General features: G+C 41.7%; 1 protein-coding gene across 1 annotated transcript in view; it reads left to right on the top strand.

Moving 5' to 3' along the window:
- Window positions 1-3,177: 3,177 nt before the first annotated feature.
- dhrsx (dehydrogenase/reductase (SDR family) X-linked) overlaps window positions 3,178-22,252 on the top strand; it is a 46,221-nt gene continuing 27,146 nt past the window's right edge. The window contains 3 exon segments of the mRNA XM_052126306.1: window positions 3,178-3,254; window positions 5,154-5,221; window positions 5,224-5,247. Coding sequence (XP_051982266.1) covers window positions 3,178-3,254; window positions 5,154-5,221; window positions 5,224-5,247 — 169 coding nt within the window.

Raw genomic sequence — 22,252 nt, 5'->3', positions numbered from 1 at the left:
TTATTTCTTTATTAACTATGAATTTATGCTTTCTTACTAAAATACATTAGTTAGGTAATGATCAGCAAGTTGTTTACGAAGGATAAAAACTATAATCAAATTGTTTATTAACTTAATAAACAATAATAAATAGTTTGCTACCACATTTGTATATTTTTACAATATTTGTATGCAGCCTATTAATGTATTAATAATATAGGAAAATTATTTGTAAATTATCAATTAACTATGAATTAATGCTTACAAATTATTTATACTGGGTAGTTGTTATAAAGTGTTACAGATTTATTTGCCAAACCTTTGGACATGTTATGATTTTAAGAAAAAGAATAATCAACATCATGTCTGCTTGGCCTAATTATTAATTTTGATGCTTTACAACTTATCTAAAAGACATACTACAACAGTGTTAGCTTTATAACTGCTCTTTTATAGGGCTCCTGTGTGCTTTTATCGCTGTCCACCTCAGCAGCTGTGCAATGGTCTAATTCTTACTTGGGAGCCATTATTAGCGTAAAGGTTAGTCCCGTCAGACTTAATGAATGATAAGCCTAATTAAAGTTGATGGAGAACAAGAAGAGCAAGGATGAGTAGGCAAAACTCCATCTTCTGTTTCCAAGATTGGGATTGTTACCCAGCTAAACAGAAATAGGAAGACCGATCATATTATTTAGATTAGTAATTAGTAGGGCTGAAGGATTTGGACAAATATGCAATTGCCATTATTTTGAAAAGTTATGCGATTGCGATTTGAACAAAGTGATATGATAAACGTTTAAAAAAATGCATAGATGATTTATTTTAACCAAAATTAAACCATTTAAGAGTCCTCTTAAAAAGAACCTAAATAAATACAGAAAAAGTGAAAGAGAGGAAAAAATGCCACATTACACTGTAAAGGGGTTCAATGGGGAGGAGGCGAGAACTGCCTTGATAATATAAATAATATTTTAATGAATAACTTAAAAGACACAAACACACATGATGGACATGTCCATAAACTATCTCTCTCTCCCGCACAATCCTCCGCAGTCAGCCTTTATCCCTCTCGGAGGCTTGATTAGCCTGATAAGGGACCGGGTGTGTATGATCACGACCCGGCCCCGCCCTCCGCCCTGCCACATTCCTCCCTCGTTCTCTCAGGTAGGGGAGCCCCCGGCATGACGTACACCCCCCCTTTCCCTGGGGAGGGGCGTGCCTTTTTGCCCCGTCTGCCGGCAGGTCATCCCAGTCTACCTGGACGAGGGAGGGGACAAGGGGAGGGAAACAGAAATAAATTAAAAACAGGTGGTACTTCCTGTAACAGTGTAGTACCCCCCCAAAAAACACTGTAAAATTTAAACGAGAGGGAAAAGGCCAACGCGGAGCTGCATTGAGAGAGAGAGAGAGAGAGAGAGAGATTAAAAAAAATCACTTACTCGCCAGTTCTCCGATACGCCGTAGCTTGTTCCTCGGCCACTCCTCCACCCTCGGACGACAGCCGCTCCGGGCGGATCGGAGGCAGTCATCCAGCCCCTGGCGGACGGAACGCCCCGCCGCGTTCTCGGGGAACAGAAGCGGTCTTCCCCGCCCCTGGCAGCAGTTCTCCCACTCCAGTCGGTCAGCAGTGAGCCCCTCCCCACTCGCAGTCGGCGGTCTCAGACCCTGCCGTGTTTCAGCGGCTGGTAGGCGACTCCTCCACCCCTGGCAGCGGCCCTGACCGCTCCAGGCGGTCGGTTAGGAGCCCCTTCTCCCCTCGCGGTCGGCGGCCGTCGTCCTCTTTACATTTACATTTACATTTATTCATTTGGTAGACACTTTTATCCAAAGCGACTTACAAAAGAGGAAAACATAAGAGAATCATCTTAAGGAGACAGTGGTACGAAAAGTGCCATATTACAAAGTTTCACTATCATCAGAATAGTATACAAAACAGATTTAAGTGCAACAAGAAATGTAAATATTTGTATTTTTATTAAATTTTTCTGTGACTGGTTAAGTGCTTTTGGAAAAGATGTGTTTTTAGCCATTTTTTCCAGGCTGCCGGGCTCCTCGTCCCCCGGCAGACCCTCCGCAGTCGACCTTTATCCCTGCTCCACTTGGGTGGACGGTAGTGGCGAGAACTCTACTACAGCATGTCCCTCCTCCTTCCCGGATTTCGGCACCAGTGTAAAGAAGTCAATGGAAAGTAGGAGGCAAGAACCGGCTTGTGATATAAATCATATTTTAATAATAAACTGAAACAGAAGACAAACAAACACACATGACGGACATGTCCGTAAATCTCTCTCTCCCACACAACCCTCCGCAGTCGATCTTTATCCCTCTCGGTGGCTTGATTAGCCTGATAAGGGACAGGGTGTGTATGATCATGACCCGGCCCCGCCCTCCGCACTGCCACATACACCTATCCACAGGATAATTTTTTTGTCCAATATGTAAAAGAGTCAGCTCACTTTTCATCATTATTTTTTTAAACCCTGTCAACTTGAATATTATATTATTGTAATATGATAATAATAATAATAATAATAATAATGAATCATTATTAAACCCTCAAGCCTTTATATTGGCAGAAAACTGAAGGAACTGAAGTTTCTGTTGTTTGTAGAGTTTACAACAGCATTTTAAAGTAAAACCCATGTGTCATGCAGTCAGAGGTGGGTCGAGTAGCCAAAAACTTTACTCAAGTAAAAGGTCTAATTCTTAAAAAAAAAAAAAAATATATATATATATATATATATATATATATATATATATATATATATATATATATATATATATATATTACTCATGTAGAAGTAGAAGAATGTTAATAATTACGTAAGAATAAGAAAGTTTTCAATTTAAAGAATACTCAAGTAGTGAGTTACTAGATCTGATTAGTATTATTAACACCTTGCGTGCATGGATCATGTCACGCTTTAATACCCTCCGTTACAGTGATAGATTAAAGATGAGATTCTGTATAATTTATTCAACCTTATGTCCTAAACCCACATGAATTTTTTCCAAGAAACACAATTCAGGAGACATTAGACAGACTGTTAGCCTCAGTCACCATAAAACTGACCATCACAATCACAAGCCCACATTATCATTGCCACAACTTTCCACAAAGTGGTTTCCTAAGTTTGATCTGTAATTTTGTATGCTGAAATATATTTTTGTTTTGGTGTGCAATGAAGGCATCGCATAATGCGTATATTCTTTTTCACTGTGTGGATTGAACAGTGTTTGTTTGGAACGCTTGCTGCTGCTGCCTTGCTGGACGAGTAACAAAGTGCAGCTGTAAAGTTCCATTCATATGTCTCAATAAATTACACATTTATTAACATTTACTGAATTAAAACCAGTAGGAATGCACCGATGTATTGGCTGTCAATATTTATTGGCCAATTGTTCACCAAATTAAAACCATTGGCATATCGGTAATAAGCATGAAAATGCTGATTGATCATTTATTTAAAATGAATTAGTAATACACTTGGTAAAACTCTGAACATTCAAATGCACAATCCATAAATATTAATAGCCACAATATGTAGAAGGGTTGGCACTCCTAAGAATAAGTTATATTTAATTTTCTCTTTCTCACTTTAATGTGGGAAAAACTGCCATAAATGGATGTGACAGCTGTGAAAGCTTTAAAACCAGCACACTTTGATTTCTGGGATATTGAAAATGATATACTGTATATTGGAAATAGATATATTGGAAATTATTTATTGTTAGGACAGTAAATATGTTTTCATACTTCTTTGTATACTTTTATGCATTCCTATGTAAAACAGTGATCTGATGACAAAATAAGGTAAGTGGCAAAATATATTTTTTTTTGTATAGTTTTTTGTATATATCGGTGCATCCCTAAAAAACAGAATTGTGGCGACAGGAACGTTGCCCATTGTAACAATGTAAACTTGAGTAAGAGTAAAAAGTACACAACAATAAAACTTCTCTTAAAGGTAAATTGTCTCCAAAACGTTACTCAAGTAAATGTAACAGAGTAAATAAAGCACGATACTTACCCACCTCTGCATGTAAGAGAGAGAGAGAGCTCAGAAACCACTGAAAACACATGTGTAATACACTGACCCTGTTTTCACATATTTAGGAAAGCACAATTTTTTTTATTTCGATTTATCATTCAGTCCTAGTCATTAGGAACCAAGCGCCATATGAACCTGTTCCATCACAATGAAGCAAACGTCAACTTTTAAGAGAGATTCATTAGTGTCATCTCAAAGAAGTCTGACAGGCTGATAGTTAGTGGCCACTTTTCAAGGTTAGTAACTTATATTTGATATCCATTTAAAATGGGACAAACTTAAAATTAAGTTTTTAAAGATATGAGTGAGTTGTACCGTCATTACTTTGTTTGAGTTGAAATAGCTCACAATACAATAACCTTCAAATTATTATAGCTTTGTCACTGCAGTTGGTGACATTAACTGAATGTTATCTGGATGATATCTTTTTGTTGGAAATTTTGTTAGTAAACTCATTTTTATGCCAGGCGTGGTGTTTCTATGGCTCCAGATTTGTATCTTAAAAGAGTGATCATTGAAATATTACCCAGTCATGTGGGATGATAGGAATTATGTCCTTTTGACCATACATGAGCGTTAGTTACTGGAAAAATCTGCCTGCTTTGAAATTAGACTAATTGGACGTGTGCTTTGACGTACAGACCCACAGTATAAGTTTATTAAATAAACTACAGCATGAGAAAGCCGGATGAATCGAATAAGAATTCAACCTACAGCTAATTGTCAATATCAAACCTTGTAAAACCTGACTAACTGATTTAACTTGTTTTATTTGAGGAGCTTTGATTAAATGCTTTGATTATAATGAGCTTCTTTTCTGTCATCTTACATACACATAATGTGTATTTAGTTAGTCAAATTAAAGAGTAAGGAGTGATCATGGGAGTGCTTGAACTGATTTATACAGTATGCACATATCTATTTGTGTTCTGTAAAAGCCATTGACTTCAACTGATCAGATGTAGTGTTCACTTCCTGTTTTATTTGATGATTAAGTTTTATTGCCATTCACATACTTGCACCAACCTTAAGCAATTCAACGTGCTTGCATTCATTTTCAGCTTTTTGTCTCATAGGTGTAGTTCCATTAGTACTGATTTTGTCAAATGTTTGTTTTTTCAGTGAGTTCATGTACCTGGATTTGGCCTCTATGACATCTGTGCGGCAGATTGTCCAGAGATTTAAAGCCAGAGGCCACTACATGTTGTCAATAATGGTACGTATTCTTGAATTCCTCTAAAGCACTATTAGGATGCGATTTGTTTTCTAAACAGCAGTTCTGTTCAAATTATTAACATACATTGTCTGTGATTTCATGTACTGATTCAAACGGAAACGGAAAACATTTTACTAAGATGTCTATTATCTGGATTTCAAGTCAAGCAAAAAAGGCAAAAAGTATGGGACAGTACAATAAATTACTAAAAATTAACAGGACAATAGGCACAGTGAGAGACAGTGCAACTCCAACCAGTACACAGTAGTGCAAAAATATGAAAGTTTCTAAAAATGCCAAATGTAAACATAACAAACAATGAGATGAGTGTTCTATGCACATAGTAGTTATTGAGGTAGCAGCCAGGTATAAAGTGACAATAATTAAAGTGCAACTCAGGACACGTGTGTGTGTGTGTGTGCGTGTGTGTGTGTTGGTCCAGTCTCTGAGTATTGAGGAGTCTCATGGCTTGTGGGAAGAAGCTGTTACACAGTCTGGCCGTGAGGGCCCGAATGCCCGACGGCAGGAGGGTGAAGAGTTTGTGTGAGGGGTGTCTGGGGTCATCCACAATGCTGGTTGCTTTGCGGATGATATGTTTTTTGTAAATGTCTTTGATGGAGGGAAGAGAGACCCCGATGATCTTCTCAGCTGTCCTCACTATCCTCTGCAGGGCTTTGCGGTCCGAAACGTTGCAAGACCCAAACCAGGCAGTGATGCAGCTGCTCAGGATGCTCTCAATAGTCCCTCTATAGAATGTAGTGAGGATGGGGGGTTGGGAGATGTGCTTTCCTCAGCCTTTGAAAAAGTAGAGACGCTGCTGTGCTTTCTTGGTAATAGAGCTTTTGTTGAGGGACCAGGTGAGGTTCTCCGTCAGGTGAACACCAAGGATTTTGGTGCTCTTGATCATCTCCACAGAGGAGCCATTGATGTTCAGTGGAGAGCGGTCACTTTGTGCTCTCCTAAAGTCAACAACCATCTCTTTTGTTTTTTCCACATTCAGATTGTTGGCTGTACACCAGTCTGTTAGCCGCTGCACCTCCTCTCTGTATGCTGACTCATCGTTCTTGCTGATGAAACCACGATGATGGGTGTGAGTGCGATGGGATGCTTGTCGTTGAGGCAGGACCCTGAAGACTTATTTGGCATGGGGACGATGGTGGTGGCCTTGAAGCACGTTGGAACAACGGCGCTGCTCAGGGAGATGTTGAAGATGTCTGTGCTCCTCTGAGCACTCTGCCAGGAATGTTGTCTGGTCCAGCAGCCTTCCGTGGGTTTCCTCACATCAGCCGTGGTAAGACAGAGCACCTGGTCGCTGGGAGGAGGGGTGGGCTTCCTCGCCACCACGTCGTTCTGTGCTTCAAACCTAGCATAGAAGTCGTTCAGCGCATCTGGAAGGGAGGCATCTTTGTCAAAGGCAACTGATGTTGTCCTGTATTTGGTGATGGCCTGGATGCCCTGCCACATTCGCCGCATGTCGCTGCTGTCCTGGAAGTGACTATGGATTCTCTGTGCGTGTGCGCACTTTGCCTCTCTGATGGCCTTAGGGCAGCCTTGTCGCCTGCTCTGAAGGTGGAGTCTCGGGTCCTCAGCAGCGCACGTACCTCCGCAGTCATCCACGACTTCTGGATGGAGTGTGTGTGGTGATGGTCTTGGAGAAGGTGACATCATCAATGCACTTGCTGATGTAGCTGGTCACTGATGCTGTGTAATCCTCCAAGTTGGTAGAGTCGCCATATTTTGCAGCATCCCTGAACATGTGCCAGTCAGTACACTCAAAACAGCCTAAAGAGCAGAGATGGCTCCTGCTGGCCAGGTTTTCACCTACTTATGGAGCGGTTTTGTGCATCTGACAAGCGGTCTGTATGCTGGAATTAGCATAACAGAGATTTGGTCTGAGTAGCCGAGGTGGGGGCGGGGCTCCGCCCGGTACGTGCCTGGGATGTTTGTTTAAACAAGATCAAGCGTGTTCGCCCCTCTCGTTGCAAAGTCCACATACTGATGGAATTTAGGGAGCACTGTTTTGAGATTCGCATGGTTGAAATGTCCGGCGACAATAAACAGTCTTTCAGGGTGAGCGTTCTGCAGTTTGCTCATCGCCCCATACAGTTCACAGAGCGCTTCCTTAGCATTAGCGCTGGGGGGAATGTAAACTCCAGTTATAATAACAGTGGTGAATTCCCATGGTAAATACAAAGGTCTGCATCTAACAGTCACAAGCTCCACCAGCGATGAGCAGTAACTAAAGACTAGCATAGAGTTATTGCACCATTCCGTGTTGATGTAAACACACAAGCCACCACCGTGAGTCTTACCGCACAGAGCTGCATTTATGTCCGTCTAGCTGAATGTCCGCATCCGGAACTCTGTCGCTGAGCCACGTCTCCGTGAAAACAAAGATGCAGCAGTCTCTAAGCTCACGCTGCATAGTCTGTTGGAGTCGAATGTAGTCCAGTTTATTGTCCAGGGAGCAAACATTTGAGAGCAGGAAAGATGGGAGAGCCGGCCAGCTAGGGTTTGTTTTAAGCCTAGCATGGACCCCTGCCCTCTTGCCAAGCTTTCACTTGGTGCAGTACATTCCTCTGGCAGCACAAAAAATACAAATTACCTCCAGCACCTTTCTCACATCCAGCTCCCACATTGGCCCATCCCATTCAGTAGTGATCTTCCCTATGCTCTATTCCATTCAAAGACAATTATCCTCAACTGTGAGAGCTTCAGATAGTTGAAAGGTGTTAACGGTCAGTCAGAAATTACTTTTTAAGCGATTCTTATTGGAAAATCTGTTTGGAACGACCCTACAGCATTGATTGTGCTCCCTTTGAAGTGCCCTGCGAAGGGATTATCAGCGCCAGTTATAACACAGCCAGATGCACTGAACCAATTATGGGGGATGGTGCATTTTAATTCTAGAAAGCATTTGATTAGACAAGGTTTCTTAACCTCTGTGTAATTGGTGTTCCAGGGTTGTTTTAGCTGGAAGAGAAAGACTGCAGATTTTATATCTTCTTTCATCTTCTGAAAACAAATGTTGTTAGTAGCCTAGTTTCCAACCACTTTTAATTTTCACATTTTGTTATCAACAAAGTGAAAATGTGTAAAAAATAGTTTGGAAAATTTGCCAAGTTTCCATTCAAATGGCCTTTTATCGATAAAATGGTGTGAGTGATTATGCCATACCAAAAACCTTTCACCTCCCAGATGTCCCTAATTTATTTTCCTCCGAAGTTTTGGTAAAATGGGGTGAGTATTTTGACAATTCATTGAATTAGACATCTTTCTGCCATTTTAGTTTCACAAATAAATGCAATCAGAAGACTGCATTGCAGTCAAAAGTGAGCTTTTGCATATCTGATATTGGTCCTGATGTTGCGCCTATCTGAGGTGGCCACCAGTTCCGACCCGAAAGCGAATTGTCATGGCCCACTTCAAGCTGGCAACCTGCACCAAGTAGTGGGGGAAAATTTCAGTCTTAGTGTAAGGACCATCCATCGATGTGTAGGCCTATATGCTGTTTGCACAGCTATTAAAGCAAAATTGATGCAGTGCAATATCAGGGTTTACATATGATACATTCCTGATATTCAGTAGGCTATTTTGAAAAATCATCTAATCCAGGGGTGGGGAACCTTATTTACATTAAGGGCCATTTGAGCATTTACTAAATTGTTTGCGGGCCATACAGTTGCTAGTAATTTCTGATTGTGGGTTGAAATTGATGTACGCATTCTGTTACGTGCTCACACACTAAAAACATTGTATTATACAACATTTTGTGTTGTTCAGTGGCAGGCCGTGCATTAAAAGTCTTGGCCTTCAGTGTGATTCATGCCATTAAGAAAACACAGTGTCGCAGCTAACTAGTAATACCAATTGTCATTTTAAAAACACATTCCGCACATGAAAGCCAGAACTTGATAGGACACCTAATGCTCAAGCAAGTCTAATTTGAACTGCAGCATGACTCTTTTGTGAAATGAACGTCTGAAGGTGGCGGCTTACGACCGATCTTAGACTTGTTCATTTTCAACCGGGCTCTGCTCAAACTCCCGTTCAAAATGCTCACTCAAAAACATATTCTGACTTGCGTCCGGCATCTAGATTGGTTCGCAGAGGTAGACCTGAAGGACGCGTACTTTCACGTCTCGATTCTGCTGCGACATCGACCCTTCCTATGGTTCGCGTTCGACGGCCAGGCATATCAGTACAAAGTCCTCCCCTTCGGCCTGTCTCTGTCCCCTCGGGTCTTCACGAAAGTTGCAGAGGAAGCCCTTGCCCCGCTCCGAGAAGCCGGCATTCGCATACTCAACTATGTGGCACGCACCGTGTTATGATCACCACCGCCTGCCGCCAGACATTCAAACCCTGGACAGACCTCTGCTTTTTACGGGCAGGAGTACCCTTGCAGCAGGTGTCCTGACACGTCCTGCTCACGACTGACACCTCTAGATCGGATTGGGGCGCCGTGTGCAACGGGCACGCAGCTGCGGCCCATTGGAAAGGGGCCCCACTGCACTGGCACATCAACTGCCTAGAGTTGCTGACTGTTTTCTTTGCCCTGAGGAAGTTTCTCCCCTTAGTTCGGGACAAACATGTCCTAGTCAGGTCAGACAGCAACGCAGTGGTAGCGTACATAAATCGCCAAGGCGGAGTGCGCTCCCACCACATGTCACGACTCGCCCGTTGTCTCCTCCATTGGAGCCAGCAGTGACTCAGGTGCGTGCCACTCACATCCCCGGCAACCTCAATGTGATAGTGGATGCGCTGTCATGACAACGCTTGCCCAGTGGAGAGTGACCCCCAGTCGGTTCAGCTGATTTGGGAAGGGTTCGGTGCCTCCCGAGAAACCTCCCACTGCCTGCTCTGGTATGCCAGACACTTGTCTGGAGTTCGATCCGGCAGACACATATGTGATCCTAAGACTGCGACCGGGCTACGTGCCCAAGGTTCCTACCACACCCTTCAGAGATCAGGTTGTGAGACTGCAAGCGCTGCCCGGGAGGAGGCAGACCCAGCCCTTTCGTTGCTGTGTCTGGTACGTGTTTTGCGTACCTATTTGGACCGCACGCAGAGCTCTAGATGTTCTGAGCAGCTCTTTGTCTGCTTCGGGGGACAGCAGAAAGGGAACGCTGTCTCCAAACAGAGGCTCACCCACTGAGTTGTCGATGCCATTTCATTGGCTTATCCCACCCATTTCCTTCCCCCCCCTTGCGGGTTCAAGCGCACTCAACAAGAAGTGTTGCGTCCTCATGGGCACTGGCCAGGGGCACCTCCCTGGCAGACATTTGTAGAGCAGCATGGTGGGCAACACCTAATACCTTCGCGAGATTTTACAATCTCCGGGTTGAGTCGGTATCGTCTCGTGTTCTCTCAGGTCCGAGCCCATAGAACTCGGTAACGCGCTGACAAACTGGCCAGGTGAATCGATTGCGCTTGGCGCCCTTTCCCCCAGCCGAGGTAAAACCTGCGCCTATTTCTCCCTAGCCCTCATGGGTCCGCAGTTCAGCGGAGGAACTCGCCGACCCAATCCACTACGGGTACTTAATCTACCCTGTACTGGAATAGGTGCTCCACAGGTCAAGGCCTCCTACGTGGACTCCCCCTGTGTGTAATTTCCATGGTACTTTCCCCTTACGAGTGGACTCCCGTGTCTCCCTTAGGCAGTTCCAGCTGCCTCGGTCACTGTGCTATAGCAACTCCCCCCTCTCTGAGGCTGGATCTACCACCGCGTCATTTTTTCCCACATAGGACCTAAGTGGCCATGTGATGTATTCGCCACCTTTACCTCCCCTGCAGGGTAGATGTGGTCTCCGCAGGGTCTTTTCCCCCTGAAAGAATAGGAAACTGGGTAAGACCCCCTTCCCTTGATGCATGTAAGGGCCCCGGCCGTGATTACTCTATGCGAGAAACATAGAGAGAAATGAGGCCCAGCCAGGCTTGGCCCGTTGCCAGGCTTGGCCCGTTGGCAAGCATCACCTTGTTCCCCTCATCAGGGTAACCAGAAGGATTATGATGACTTTATGGGGCAATGGAGAAGGGTACGTGCAGTCTGATACAGCTGGTCGCGTTTACACGTAAGAGTTCCTGCACGCTTCTGTATCAGCAGTTCACGTACTCAGCTAAGCGCATGGGATGATTTAAGTGCAACCCCTAGTGTCGCTTCTCCGACAAAACGTTGAGAGTGTGACAGAAGGGGAACGTCTAGGTTACGTATGGAACCTCTAGGTTACGTATGTAACCTCCGTTCCCCGATGGAGGGAATGAGACATTGTGTCGGACATGGTGATGGGGCTGTGTTCTCTGTCTTTCTTCCTGAAGTCTACTACAAGCTCCTTGGTTTTACTGACGTTGAGGGAGAGGTTGTGCTCCTGACACCTCCTCTCTGTAGGCTGTTTCATCATTGTCAGTGATCAGAACTACCAGCATAGTATCGTCAGCAAACTTAATGATGGCATTGGAGCCATGTGTTGCCACACAGTCATGTGTGTACAGTGAATACAGGAGTGGGCTGAGAACACTGGACTCCAGTGTTAAGGGTCAGTGATGAGGAGATGTTGCTGCCCATTCTAACCACCTGACGTCTGCCTGACAGGAAGTCCAGGATCCAGCTGCACAGCGAGCTGTTTAAGCCCAGATTCCGGAGTTTCTCATCAAGCTTGGAGGGCACTATGGTGTTGAATGCTGAGACGGATTTAACGGATGTTACATCCGCAACAGAGACGGAGAGTGAACCAACCTTTGTAGCGTCAGCCGTGAGTGCTCTCTCCGCGAGGGCGGTGTTGTTGTCCTCAAAACGAGCATAAAATGAATTAAGCTCATCCGGGAGAGAGGCAGCGGTGTTCATGGCGGAGTTTTTATTCCGTTTATAGTCCGTGATGATGTTAATTCCCTGCTACATGCTTCTAGAGTCAGTGGTGTTGAACTGACATTCAAGTTTGTGCCTGTACTGGCGTTTGGCTGCACTGATAGTGTTACGGAGGGCATAACTGGCTTGTTTACACTCCTCCGCGTTCCCGGAATTAAAAGCGGAGGTCCGTGCACTGAGTGCCGCACGAACCTCGCCGTTAACCCATGGTTTCTGGTTGGGGTAGATCCGTATTGTTTTGGTTGGCACAACGTCCTCTACGCACTTACTGATGAAACACGTTACGATATCAGCGTAAACCTCGATGTCGTCATCAGAGGCGGACCGGAACATCTCCGTGATCAAAACAGTGATCAAAACAGTCTTGTAGCGCAGAGTCTGATTGGTCTGACCAGCACTGGATCGTTCTGAGGGTGGGTGCTTCCCATTTCAGTTTCTGCCTGTAAGCGGGCAGAAGCAGAACGGAAGAGTGGTCCGATTTGCCAAATGGTTGGCGGGGGAGGGATTTGTAGCCATCCCGGAAAGGAGAATAGCAGTGGTCCAAGACCCGGCCTCCTCGTGTGTTGAAGCTGATGTGTTGGTGGTATTTTGGTGCTATTGTTTTAAAATTTGCTTTGTTGAAGTCCCCGGCAACAATGAACGCAGCCTCAGGGTGCGCGGTTTCCTGCTCACTGATACACCCATACAGTTCCCTGAGTGCCCGGTCTGTGTCGGCTTGTGGGGGGATGTACACAGCTGTGATGATGACCGCTGTGAATTCCCTCGGTAGCCAGAATGGTCGACACAGAAGCTTGAGATATTCCAGTTCAGGAGAGCAGAAAGACTTGATAAAATGTACGTTCCTCTGATCACACCATTATTTGTTGATCATAAAACATACACCACCACCTCTGCTTTTACCTGAGAGGTCTTTCGCTCTGTCTGCTCGGTGCATGGAGAACCCCGCGGGTTCAATGGCCGAGTTTGGAATCTCCGCAGCCAGCCAGGTTTCTGTATATAACGCAGCAGTCCCTCATCTCTCGTTGGAAAGAGATCTGCGCTCTCAGCTCGCAGAGTTTGTTGTCCAGAGACTGAACATTTGCAAGTAGAATACTGGGTAGAGGGGGTCAATTTGCACAACGTCTTACTCTGATTAGAACGCCGGCTCTTTTTCCCCTTTTCCTTCTGCGTTTCCGCAGCCGGGCAGCGCAAACAAAGGGCTCCGCTGGCGTGTTTGTAAACAGCGGGTCGGCGTTGAGGAATTTGAAGTCCGGTTTTCGGTGTGTAATTGCCGAACCAATGTCCAAAAGCGTTTGTCTGTCGTACACAATAAGGCAGACAACATCCAAGACAAAAAAACACAAAACTGTAAACAAAACAAACAATAAACTGCAGTGTTTTGACGGAGCCCACGACGCAGCAGCCATACTCGGCGCCATCTTAAGCACATTTAGGCCAAAGAGTTCAATCTTTGTTTCATCAGACCAGAGAATTGTTTCTCATGGTCTGAGAGGCCTTCAGGTACCTTTTGGCAAACTCCAGGTGGGCTGTCATGTGCCTTTTACTGAGGAGTGTCTTCCGTCTAGCCACTCTACCATACAGGCCTGATTGGTGGAGTGCTGCAGAGATGGTTGTTCTTCTGGAAGTTTCTCCTCTCTCCACAGAGAAATGATGGATCGCTCAGTTTGGCCGGGCGGCCAACTCTGGGAAGAGTCCTGGTGGTCCCAAACTTCTTCCATTTATGGATGATGGAGGTCACTGTGCTCATTGGGACCTTCAATGCTGCAGAAATGTTTTTGTACCCTTCCTCAGATCTGTGCATCGATACAATCCTGTCTCAGAGGTCTACAGACAATTCCTTGGACTTCATGGCTTGGTTTGTGCTCTGACATGCACTGTTAACTGTGGGACCTTAAATAGACAGGTGTGTGCCTTTCCAAATCATGTCCAATCAACTGAATTTACCACAGGTGGACTCCAATCAAGTTCTAGAAACATCTCAAGGATGATCAATGGAAACAAGATGCACCTGAGCTCAATTTTGAGTGTCATGGCAAAGGCTGTGAATACTTGTGTACATGTAATTTGTTATTTATTTTATTTATTTTTTTACCTCCTCAGGAGCTTTTTCCAAATATGGCTTTATAATAGGTGATTTTATTCCTCCCTCTTTAACCAAAGCATCTTTTTTGTCATTTGTACTTTTTCATGGTTTATTCATAAATAAACCTATGCAGTTTTATGCAATGTATTTGGGCTTTTAAAGAGCTGTACATTTTGTTTGTAAACCTAAAATCTCCTGCGCCCTCCTTATCTCACTCTGTGGGACATGCCTTGTCTATGTCCTCCTGAGAGCCTTAGGGTTTGTTTTAACTGAATGACTTTTATTTAGAAGCCTGCCCCAGGGAGTGTCTCAAAATGACAGGAACAGTCACACACTGTCCTCTCCATAACAGGATAAATTAATAATTGACAGTCCCCTTTTCTCGTTTGTTCTCTTCAACACACAAACAGACTACCCCTTAAAGCCAACTGATGGACAAATGCATTTGTACCACATCAATGAGGGTTTAATGATGTGGAAATTTCAACGTTTGACCCCTCTAGTGCTCCGGCTGGACAGAGCGCTGTATGTTCAAAGGAGTGCCAGGGGCCATTGATTCTCTCTTGATAGAGGACATTTGATTATGGATCGATTACATTTAGATGATTAGGTTTAAGGGCTGCGCTGTACAGCATGAGTCTGTTTAGTTACAAATAAATAAATAAATGGGAAAAAAAATACATACATATATATATATAGGGGCGAATTCAATAATCTGTTTTAGGCAATTTTTCAGCACAAAAACATGCATCTTATTTACTAAGCAAAAACAATCCAGTTTAAAAGTGATGGGAAGACTGATTTATTTCCATGAACCGGTTCTATCGTACAGTTCGTTTTCATAGCACATTGTTTTCTCACTTAAACATTTAAATAAAGCCATATGTGAATGCATATTGCTGATTATGACCTTTTTATTCAATTATGTTATAATAATAATGCCGTTTATTGTCATCAGTGTTTCATTCATTGATACTGCATTTCAAATACGACTGATATTGATTAGATCTTGGATAAGTTTACTACATTAAAGTTTTACACCTAAATCACCTAATACAGACACTGTGCACAAACGCAGATATGTTCTACGTGTCTAAAGTATATAAAGAGAATAAACTAGTCTTAATCAAGACTATAAACCATGAGTCTGCTTATTACAATTTAAAATATAATCTGCATGCACAATAAACAATGGTACAATTCATTTACATCTCTCGACTGAAAAGTTTTTGTATGTTTCAATTGAAATGTTATTTAATAAACTAGTTATAAGCTCATTCTGTTCTTATTGAGTCAGACAAGACTGAAAAGTTGACTTTCAATTTAGCATGTAGGTTTAATTCCTTCATTTTGAATGGTTTCCTTGGTTCAGTGGCTGGTCTTGTAACTTGAAAGAGTCGCCTGCCTTTATTAGTAACATCATTGAGAAAAATGCCTACTTAAGTCTCAAGACAATCATTTGCAAATCATTCAAAAATAACACAGAAACAATCATCTGTAGGTTTATAAATGTTTTATTTGGCTACTGCCATTAACATCTCAACACATAGCAAGTCCTCGGTAATCCTTGCCAAAATTCGACAGTCATTGGGACAGGCTCATTTCCAGTACATTTACTTCAGCTGTGCATCTTGCACCACCAACCCAGACCTAAAGTTTGATTCAGTTTGAATTGTGAACTGGCAGGATGGATTACTTGCTGAGATTTAGCTCAAAACAACATTTGTTCAAGAATCGGACATCACTACAGTTTAATCTGGCAGAACAATGCACTGAAATCGCACTATAAATATAAATAATAAGTATTTATATTAAGTCATTGTCAGTCTTTGCAGCTCAAACACATCTTCTTTATGTGTAAATTAGGCTTATTATAGTTTGTTCACAAAGCTTGCTATTATTGTTTGTGGTAAGCAGGCAGTAAACTGAATTTTTATTAACCCTTTCATATGTCCATCACATATTTGTTAATAACTGGCCCCCGCAGAGGAGTGTCACACATTTGTGTTTCTGCAATAGCCAGTGATGTCACAAGCTGCCAGCTTCAAATTGGCTTTGGCACCGACACACAGAGGCGTACTGTCCGAGCTCATTAATTTTCGCAGTTACTTGTCTTTTCAAGCACATGATAAGTTAATTTTATACACAAACTTCGAAATGGTCACGGATATACCAAAATAAAGAGTTTACACCTCATATACACACAGTCAACACATCAAATGCCATCATCTATGCAGCTATGTCTGCTTATTAGGTGGTTATGAGGTTGTTATTCAACAGCTACTCAAACCCTCTTTTCACTCAGGGGAATTTAAATCTTACTCATGAAAAGGTTACAAAAAGAGAACTGTGCTCTGATCATAGAAGCATTAATTCATCAAATGATGAAATAATTGTGGAGAAGTGTTTTACATCTGGGCATATATCCAGACAAGAAGTGCAGTAGAGCGCACTTTAGGCGTTTTAAAGAAGCTGACAAGGGTGTCTGATTTCAGTGGTGGAGTGATGCTGTACAGTCCCAGTAAAGTATGCCAGATTGTAATCTGCACTTTGATTGTAAACAGCAATCTGCTGCATCTTCAGTTGGAGGTCTGCTGCATCCTCGTAATTAGAATATTCAACAAATTTAAGAGAAAAATGCAGATTTGAATGCAAAAACTATGTTTTAAAATGTTAGATGTGTGCTAAGCATTGATGATGGCTTAGTTGGAGGTCTGCTTCATCCTCGAAATTTGATTATTCAACAAATTCAAGAAAAAAATGCACTGACAATGACTCAGTTGGAGCTATTTGGTCATTGAAAAATGTAATTTCTCTCTTATCAGCATAAGCATTCCATTTTAAAATGCATTATCAGGAAAGGCAATCAGTTTTCATTAGCGCTGTGTCGATACAATCAAATATCGATATATTGCAATCTCACAATAGACTTCAAACAATATTGTATCAATACTTAGATCCATGCATCATGATATATTATGATATTGTTGGGGCTTCGTTCAGTAGTGGGTTTGATTATTAGCAAAGATAATTAAATAGAACATTGATTAGAATCAAAATTAGCTGATTAATCCTTTAAATCAACAATCATCAAAGATAACTATAAATTATCAAAATCAATAGAATATTAATAAGAATTAATATTGCCGAGGTAACACCCTGGAATCAGGGATTATGACCAGACAGTATAGCAGTCTCAAAATAGGATTGTTCTCTTAGGAATGTCAATGTCCGGAGAACATCGACATTCAAAATGGGAACAATGAAAGCTTCAATCCGAGCATTGACATCCCCTGCCAGCCCTTGGCACAGGTGCATGCAGAACAATACCAAAACACTTCTCTTTAAAGTATAACAAAGATTATTGATGCAGTAATATCTATTAATAATCAATACAATGCAATCAATAAACCTCAGACTTCCAACTACAAACTAAACAGTTACATGATGAAATATGGTAAGAGATAAGCCTACAATACATGAGAGGAGAGTAGAGGTGTGTGTGTGTGAATGGATGTATTTGTGTGTGTGTGTGTGTGTGTAAGGAGAGAAGAAGTGCACATAATGGTAGGTGTGGCCAGGGGCGTAGCACCAAATTTTGGGCCCTAGGTACAAACCATCTTGCTGGGCCCCCATACCAAATATGTATGTATAGAAAACTGACTTCTAAGGGGCCCCCCCTGCCTCGGGCCCTGGGTACTCGGTACCCTTTACCCCCCCAGTCCGACGCCCCTGGGTGTGGCTCTCGTGGAGAGTGTCGTGAGGTTTCCAGGTTAACAGACAGTGTGGCCACGAATGTGGGCGGAGAGACTGGTTAATGGTGTCTGCCCGCTTAACAAATGTCTCCGCTGGTACGATAACTTCGGGACAAAGCTGGGCTTTATTGCCAAGTTATTTGTTCATCAAATATGTGTGTGGATATGTTTCTGAGTGGTGTGTGTGTGTGCGGTTAGTACAAGAGAGAGAGAGAGAGAGAGAGAGAACAGGGTGACGGCACCGAAGCCGGTTTAACCATCGTGGGAGAGACAGAAACCGTTAGTTTTATCGCTCAGAGATGCAGTGAATGGCTCGTAATCGTCTGCTGCGGTCATTGGTTCTTTAATGGATAAATTCAGTGTGCCGTTCTCACCCGCGATGGTGGAAATGCACAAACAGCCCAACGTGGTTGAACGACAAAACAGTAAATCTCATTTGTGGTAACAGTAAGTTACAGTAATACCTTGAGTATTATTACCAGCAATGAGTGGACTCGGCGGTCCGTAAACTGAACAAGCAATAAATTTGATGCATAAGAATAACACAGTATAATAATCTATCTCTGCCCAGACGTAAACCTATTACTTCAGTTGCATGAGGACGTGGGTAAAATGTGTGTTTTCCATCGTTTGACTCAGTGATTCGCAAGCTGATGGTGACAGGTGCAGATTTCAACAACAGGCTTCAGTGAGGTGAGAGCGCAGAGGCACTTCAAAGGACAGATTAATTTCCCGGACAAATGTCTGTAAAGTAACATTATTTCACTAGGCAACCGTGGACGTCTTTAAGGTTTCTAAATATATAAATCCAAGAGATGAGAGTGTCGACTGCATTTACATACTGCTGTCATGTGTAACTATACCATCAGAATCTGTGTTGATTAGTTTTTAAGTAAGTTCTAAACGTGCATATTCTATATCTGGGATTATTAGAAGAAATTGGCTTGAAAATCTGGCTAAATACAACAGAACTGGTTACATTAGTTAGCCAGTAATCCTACTGTATACTTTTGAATTAAAAATATTGACAATCTTTTCACATTATGTAATTTTTTGAAGCTTTGCCTCCGAAAACATTTTGCGAAACGCTGGGCTCAACATATTTTTCCCATTCAATCCCATGCTCGTTTTTTTTCTCATACATCATTCTAAACGCAACAGCCAGCGTTAGATTAAGTTTTGAAAAGCATGTTACATTTTCTGGTGTCTTCTCAATGACCAACATCCACTTCAGACACTTGACTAACTTTAGAAACAATAAGTTAAAGGTTTCACGGTCTGAACAGTGCAGATTCACTGGCTTTTTACATACAGTACATGTCAATTTACACGGGATAAGTATAACAGGGCTAGGGGTTATTTTTACAGAGCGTTTGATAGGTAAAAGACGCTCTCTTTACTGGCGTGGGAACGTGTAGCCCACAAACAGTCTGGAACAATTACTGGCATGAACGTTTAGCACAGGATTCGTTTTGGTAATAAGCTTTGGTAATTAGGCAGTTATGACCCATATAAAATAACCACATCCAAATAGGGAAGAGAGAACAAGGTTATTTTAAGTAGTCTACATCAAGGCATTGTTTGTGCAGTTGTTATTTGCACTATGAAATATTGGGTCGAAACTATGGAATGATTTTCCGGACATTATTCAAAAGGAATTGCAAATTGTATTTGCAATTGCGTTTTCAATTTGTGGACGCATAAAATGTGACATAATCCAAACGCAATTGCAAATCGCGCATTACCGTTTGCATTTTCGTTTAAGCGAACGCACAGTGACTGCCAGATTTCAAATGGAAATGCAAAGTCCGTTTGCAACTGTGTTTCCCATATCTTACGAGTTTTGGCCCTGTCATATTTAAATAGCAATTTCAATTACCACATCTGCTTTTTCACTTTTTCAGCATCGCGTATGTAGCCAGCCAAAACTCAAATGGAATACTAATTCCCTTAGTATTTCCATTGATGCCTTACACGGAAACCTGTCAATCAGGGTCAAGGGTGGGATTATGCTATGGGGCGTGTTTGTCTTGGGAAGTGACGTCACTCACAGTCGACGGTCAAGAGTCATTATATAAACAAGCATTAAAAGTAACGGACCAGAAATCTGTAAGATGGCATCACTGCATCATTCTAAGGAAGCATAATATCTTGAGATTTGACAGTTTTGTAAATTTTTCTTTTTTAAAACTAATTTTTAAGTGTGTGAACAACGTTGCACCAGAAATATTCTGTCAACTAGTACATAAACAAAAGAGCGGAATAAGAACTAGAGGCACAATAAGTGAAAACTATAGCTGCAAAACGTAGAACAACATTTGGTCAGACATCATTTTCAGTAAGAGGCATACATTTGTGGAATGCATCTGAAATTAAAACATTGACAGACTTCAAGGTTTTTAATACACATTTAAAGCAATGGCTGAAACTGAAACAACTTTGTGAACACTGACTGTACAGGACATAACACAATGCATACAAACATAATGTTGCATATGTGAGCACGCACAGACATATGCACCCTTTTGTGTTCTTGTATTGTTAAATGTGTCTAGACTTTGTTTTATAGTGACTTCCACATCTACTTAAGCCCATATCTTATTTCATATATGGGATGTATTTGTTGTATGTATTTTATTAATTATAAATCTTAAACTCAATACTCTGTAATTTTTGTTTTAAATTTATAAGCCTAACCAGGGACAGGGGTTGCAAATTAGTCATGGCTAGAAACATGTATGCATGGCATCTACTTTGTATTCTTTATAATGCAATGTTCTATGCATTTGTCCCTGTCAAATAAACATTAAAATAAATACAAAATAAATAAAGAGGTGATGCCCTGAACAGATGCTGGTTTATTTGATCTTGACCGTGGACTGTGAGTGGTCTCTTCCCAAGACAAACACGCCCCATAGCATAATCCCACCCTTGACCCTGATTGACAGGTTTCCGTGTAAGGCATCAATGGAAATACTAAGGGAATTAGTATTCCATCTGAGTTTTGGCTGGCTACATACGCGACGCTGAGAAAGTGAAAAAGCAGACGTGGTAATTGAAATTGCTATTTAAATATGACAGGGCCAAAACTCGTAAGATATGGGAAACACAGTTGCAAATGGACTTTGCTTTTCCATTTGAAATCTGGCAGTCACTGTGCGTTCGCTTAAACGAAAATGCAAACGGTAATGCGTGATTTGCAATTGCGTTTGGATTATGTCACATTTTATGCGTCCACAAATTGAAAACGCAATTGCAAATACAATTTGCAATTCCTTTTGAATAATGTCCGGAAAATCATTCCATACGAAACAAAAGAAACATTTAATTCTAGTCACACATAGCATGGATGCTGTAAAGAAGCCATTCGACCAAGCAAACACCCTGCCACAGGTCTTTAAGAGACAGGACCATTTTAGCACTTGTTCTACAAGTCTTTTCTATGCAATCTCTCATTTAATTTGTAACAATTATACAAGATTTTTGGAACAAGTAAATACTTGTAAATAATGCAAATTAGGCATGTAAACACTTGTAACAATATAATGTATATATGCAATATATTATATGCAATTTCAATACACCATATTTATTGATGTAATACATGGATCACATTTTACAAAAAGCTAAAATGTCACCAAAATTAATGATAAAATTAAATTGTCAAATTGATATGTCCGTAATTTAACTATTTAGAAGGTCTCCTGTATCATGAATAACAACATTAGCTGAAAGAGAATTTCTTTCTTACTGTATGCAAGCAAAATGGACATTATAACTGAACCTTACCAATATTAATTGTAATGAAAAGCGAAATTGCACCATGATATATTGAATCTTGACATGTGTATCGATACCCAGCCCTAGTTTCCATTCTGTTCGCTCTGTCTAGCTGCCAGTTGCAAGCACTGGGCTCAGATGCATGCCATACCATGATGTGGCATTGAGTCTAAGCTGCAAAATTCTGCTTCACGACCAAGTCCATCTGAATACCAATACTACTACTGCCATACATTCAACTGTATTTAATCAACAACACTGTGGTACTACTGGTATTTTGAATCTTGAGTATACCGTGCAACAATAAGGTAACAGAACTATCTTAAAGAAAGAAGAAAGAAAGGTTTATTTTCTAGCTTTACTTTTCTTACATGAGATTTGAGAATATGAGGTGGCTAAATCTTTTGATTTTATAATTTTATGTACTTTATTTCTTAAAATGGAATGCACTTTTGTTAACAGCAAGGTATGGACAGTTGTTAACTGCAATAAACAATATAACAGTGCTTTTGGTTTAGATTTATT

This window comes from Xyrauchen texanus, chromosome 5 (genome assembly GCF_025860055.1).
Source record: "Xyrauchen texanus isolate HMW12.3.18 chromosome 5, RBS_HiC_50CHRs, whole genome shotgun sequence".
Classification (NCBI taxonomy): Eukaryota; Metazoa; Chordata; class Actinopteri; order Cypriniformes; family Catostomidae; genus Xyrauchen; species Xyrauchen texanus.
This window is presented reverse-complemented; position numbering and strand designations above follow the sequence as displayed.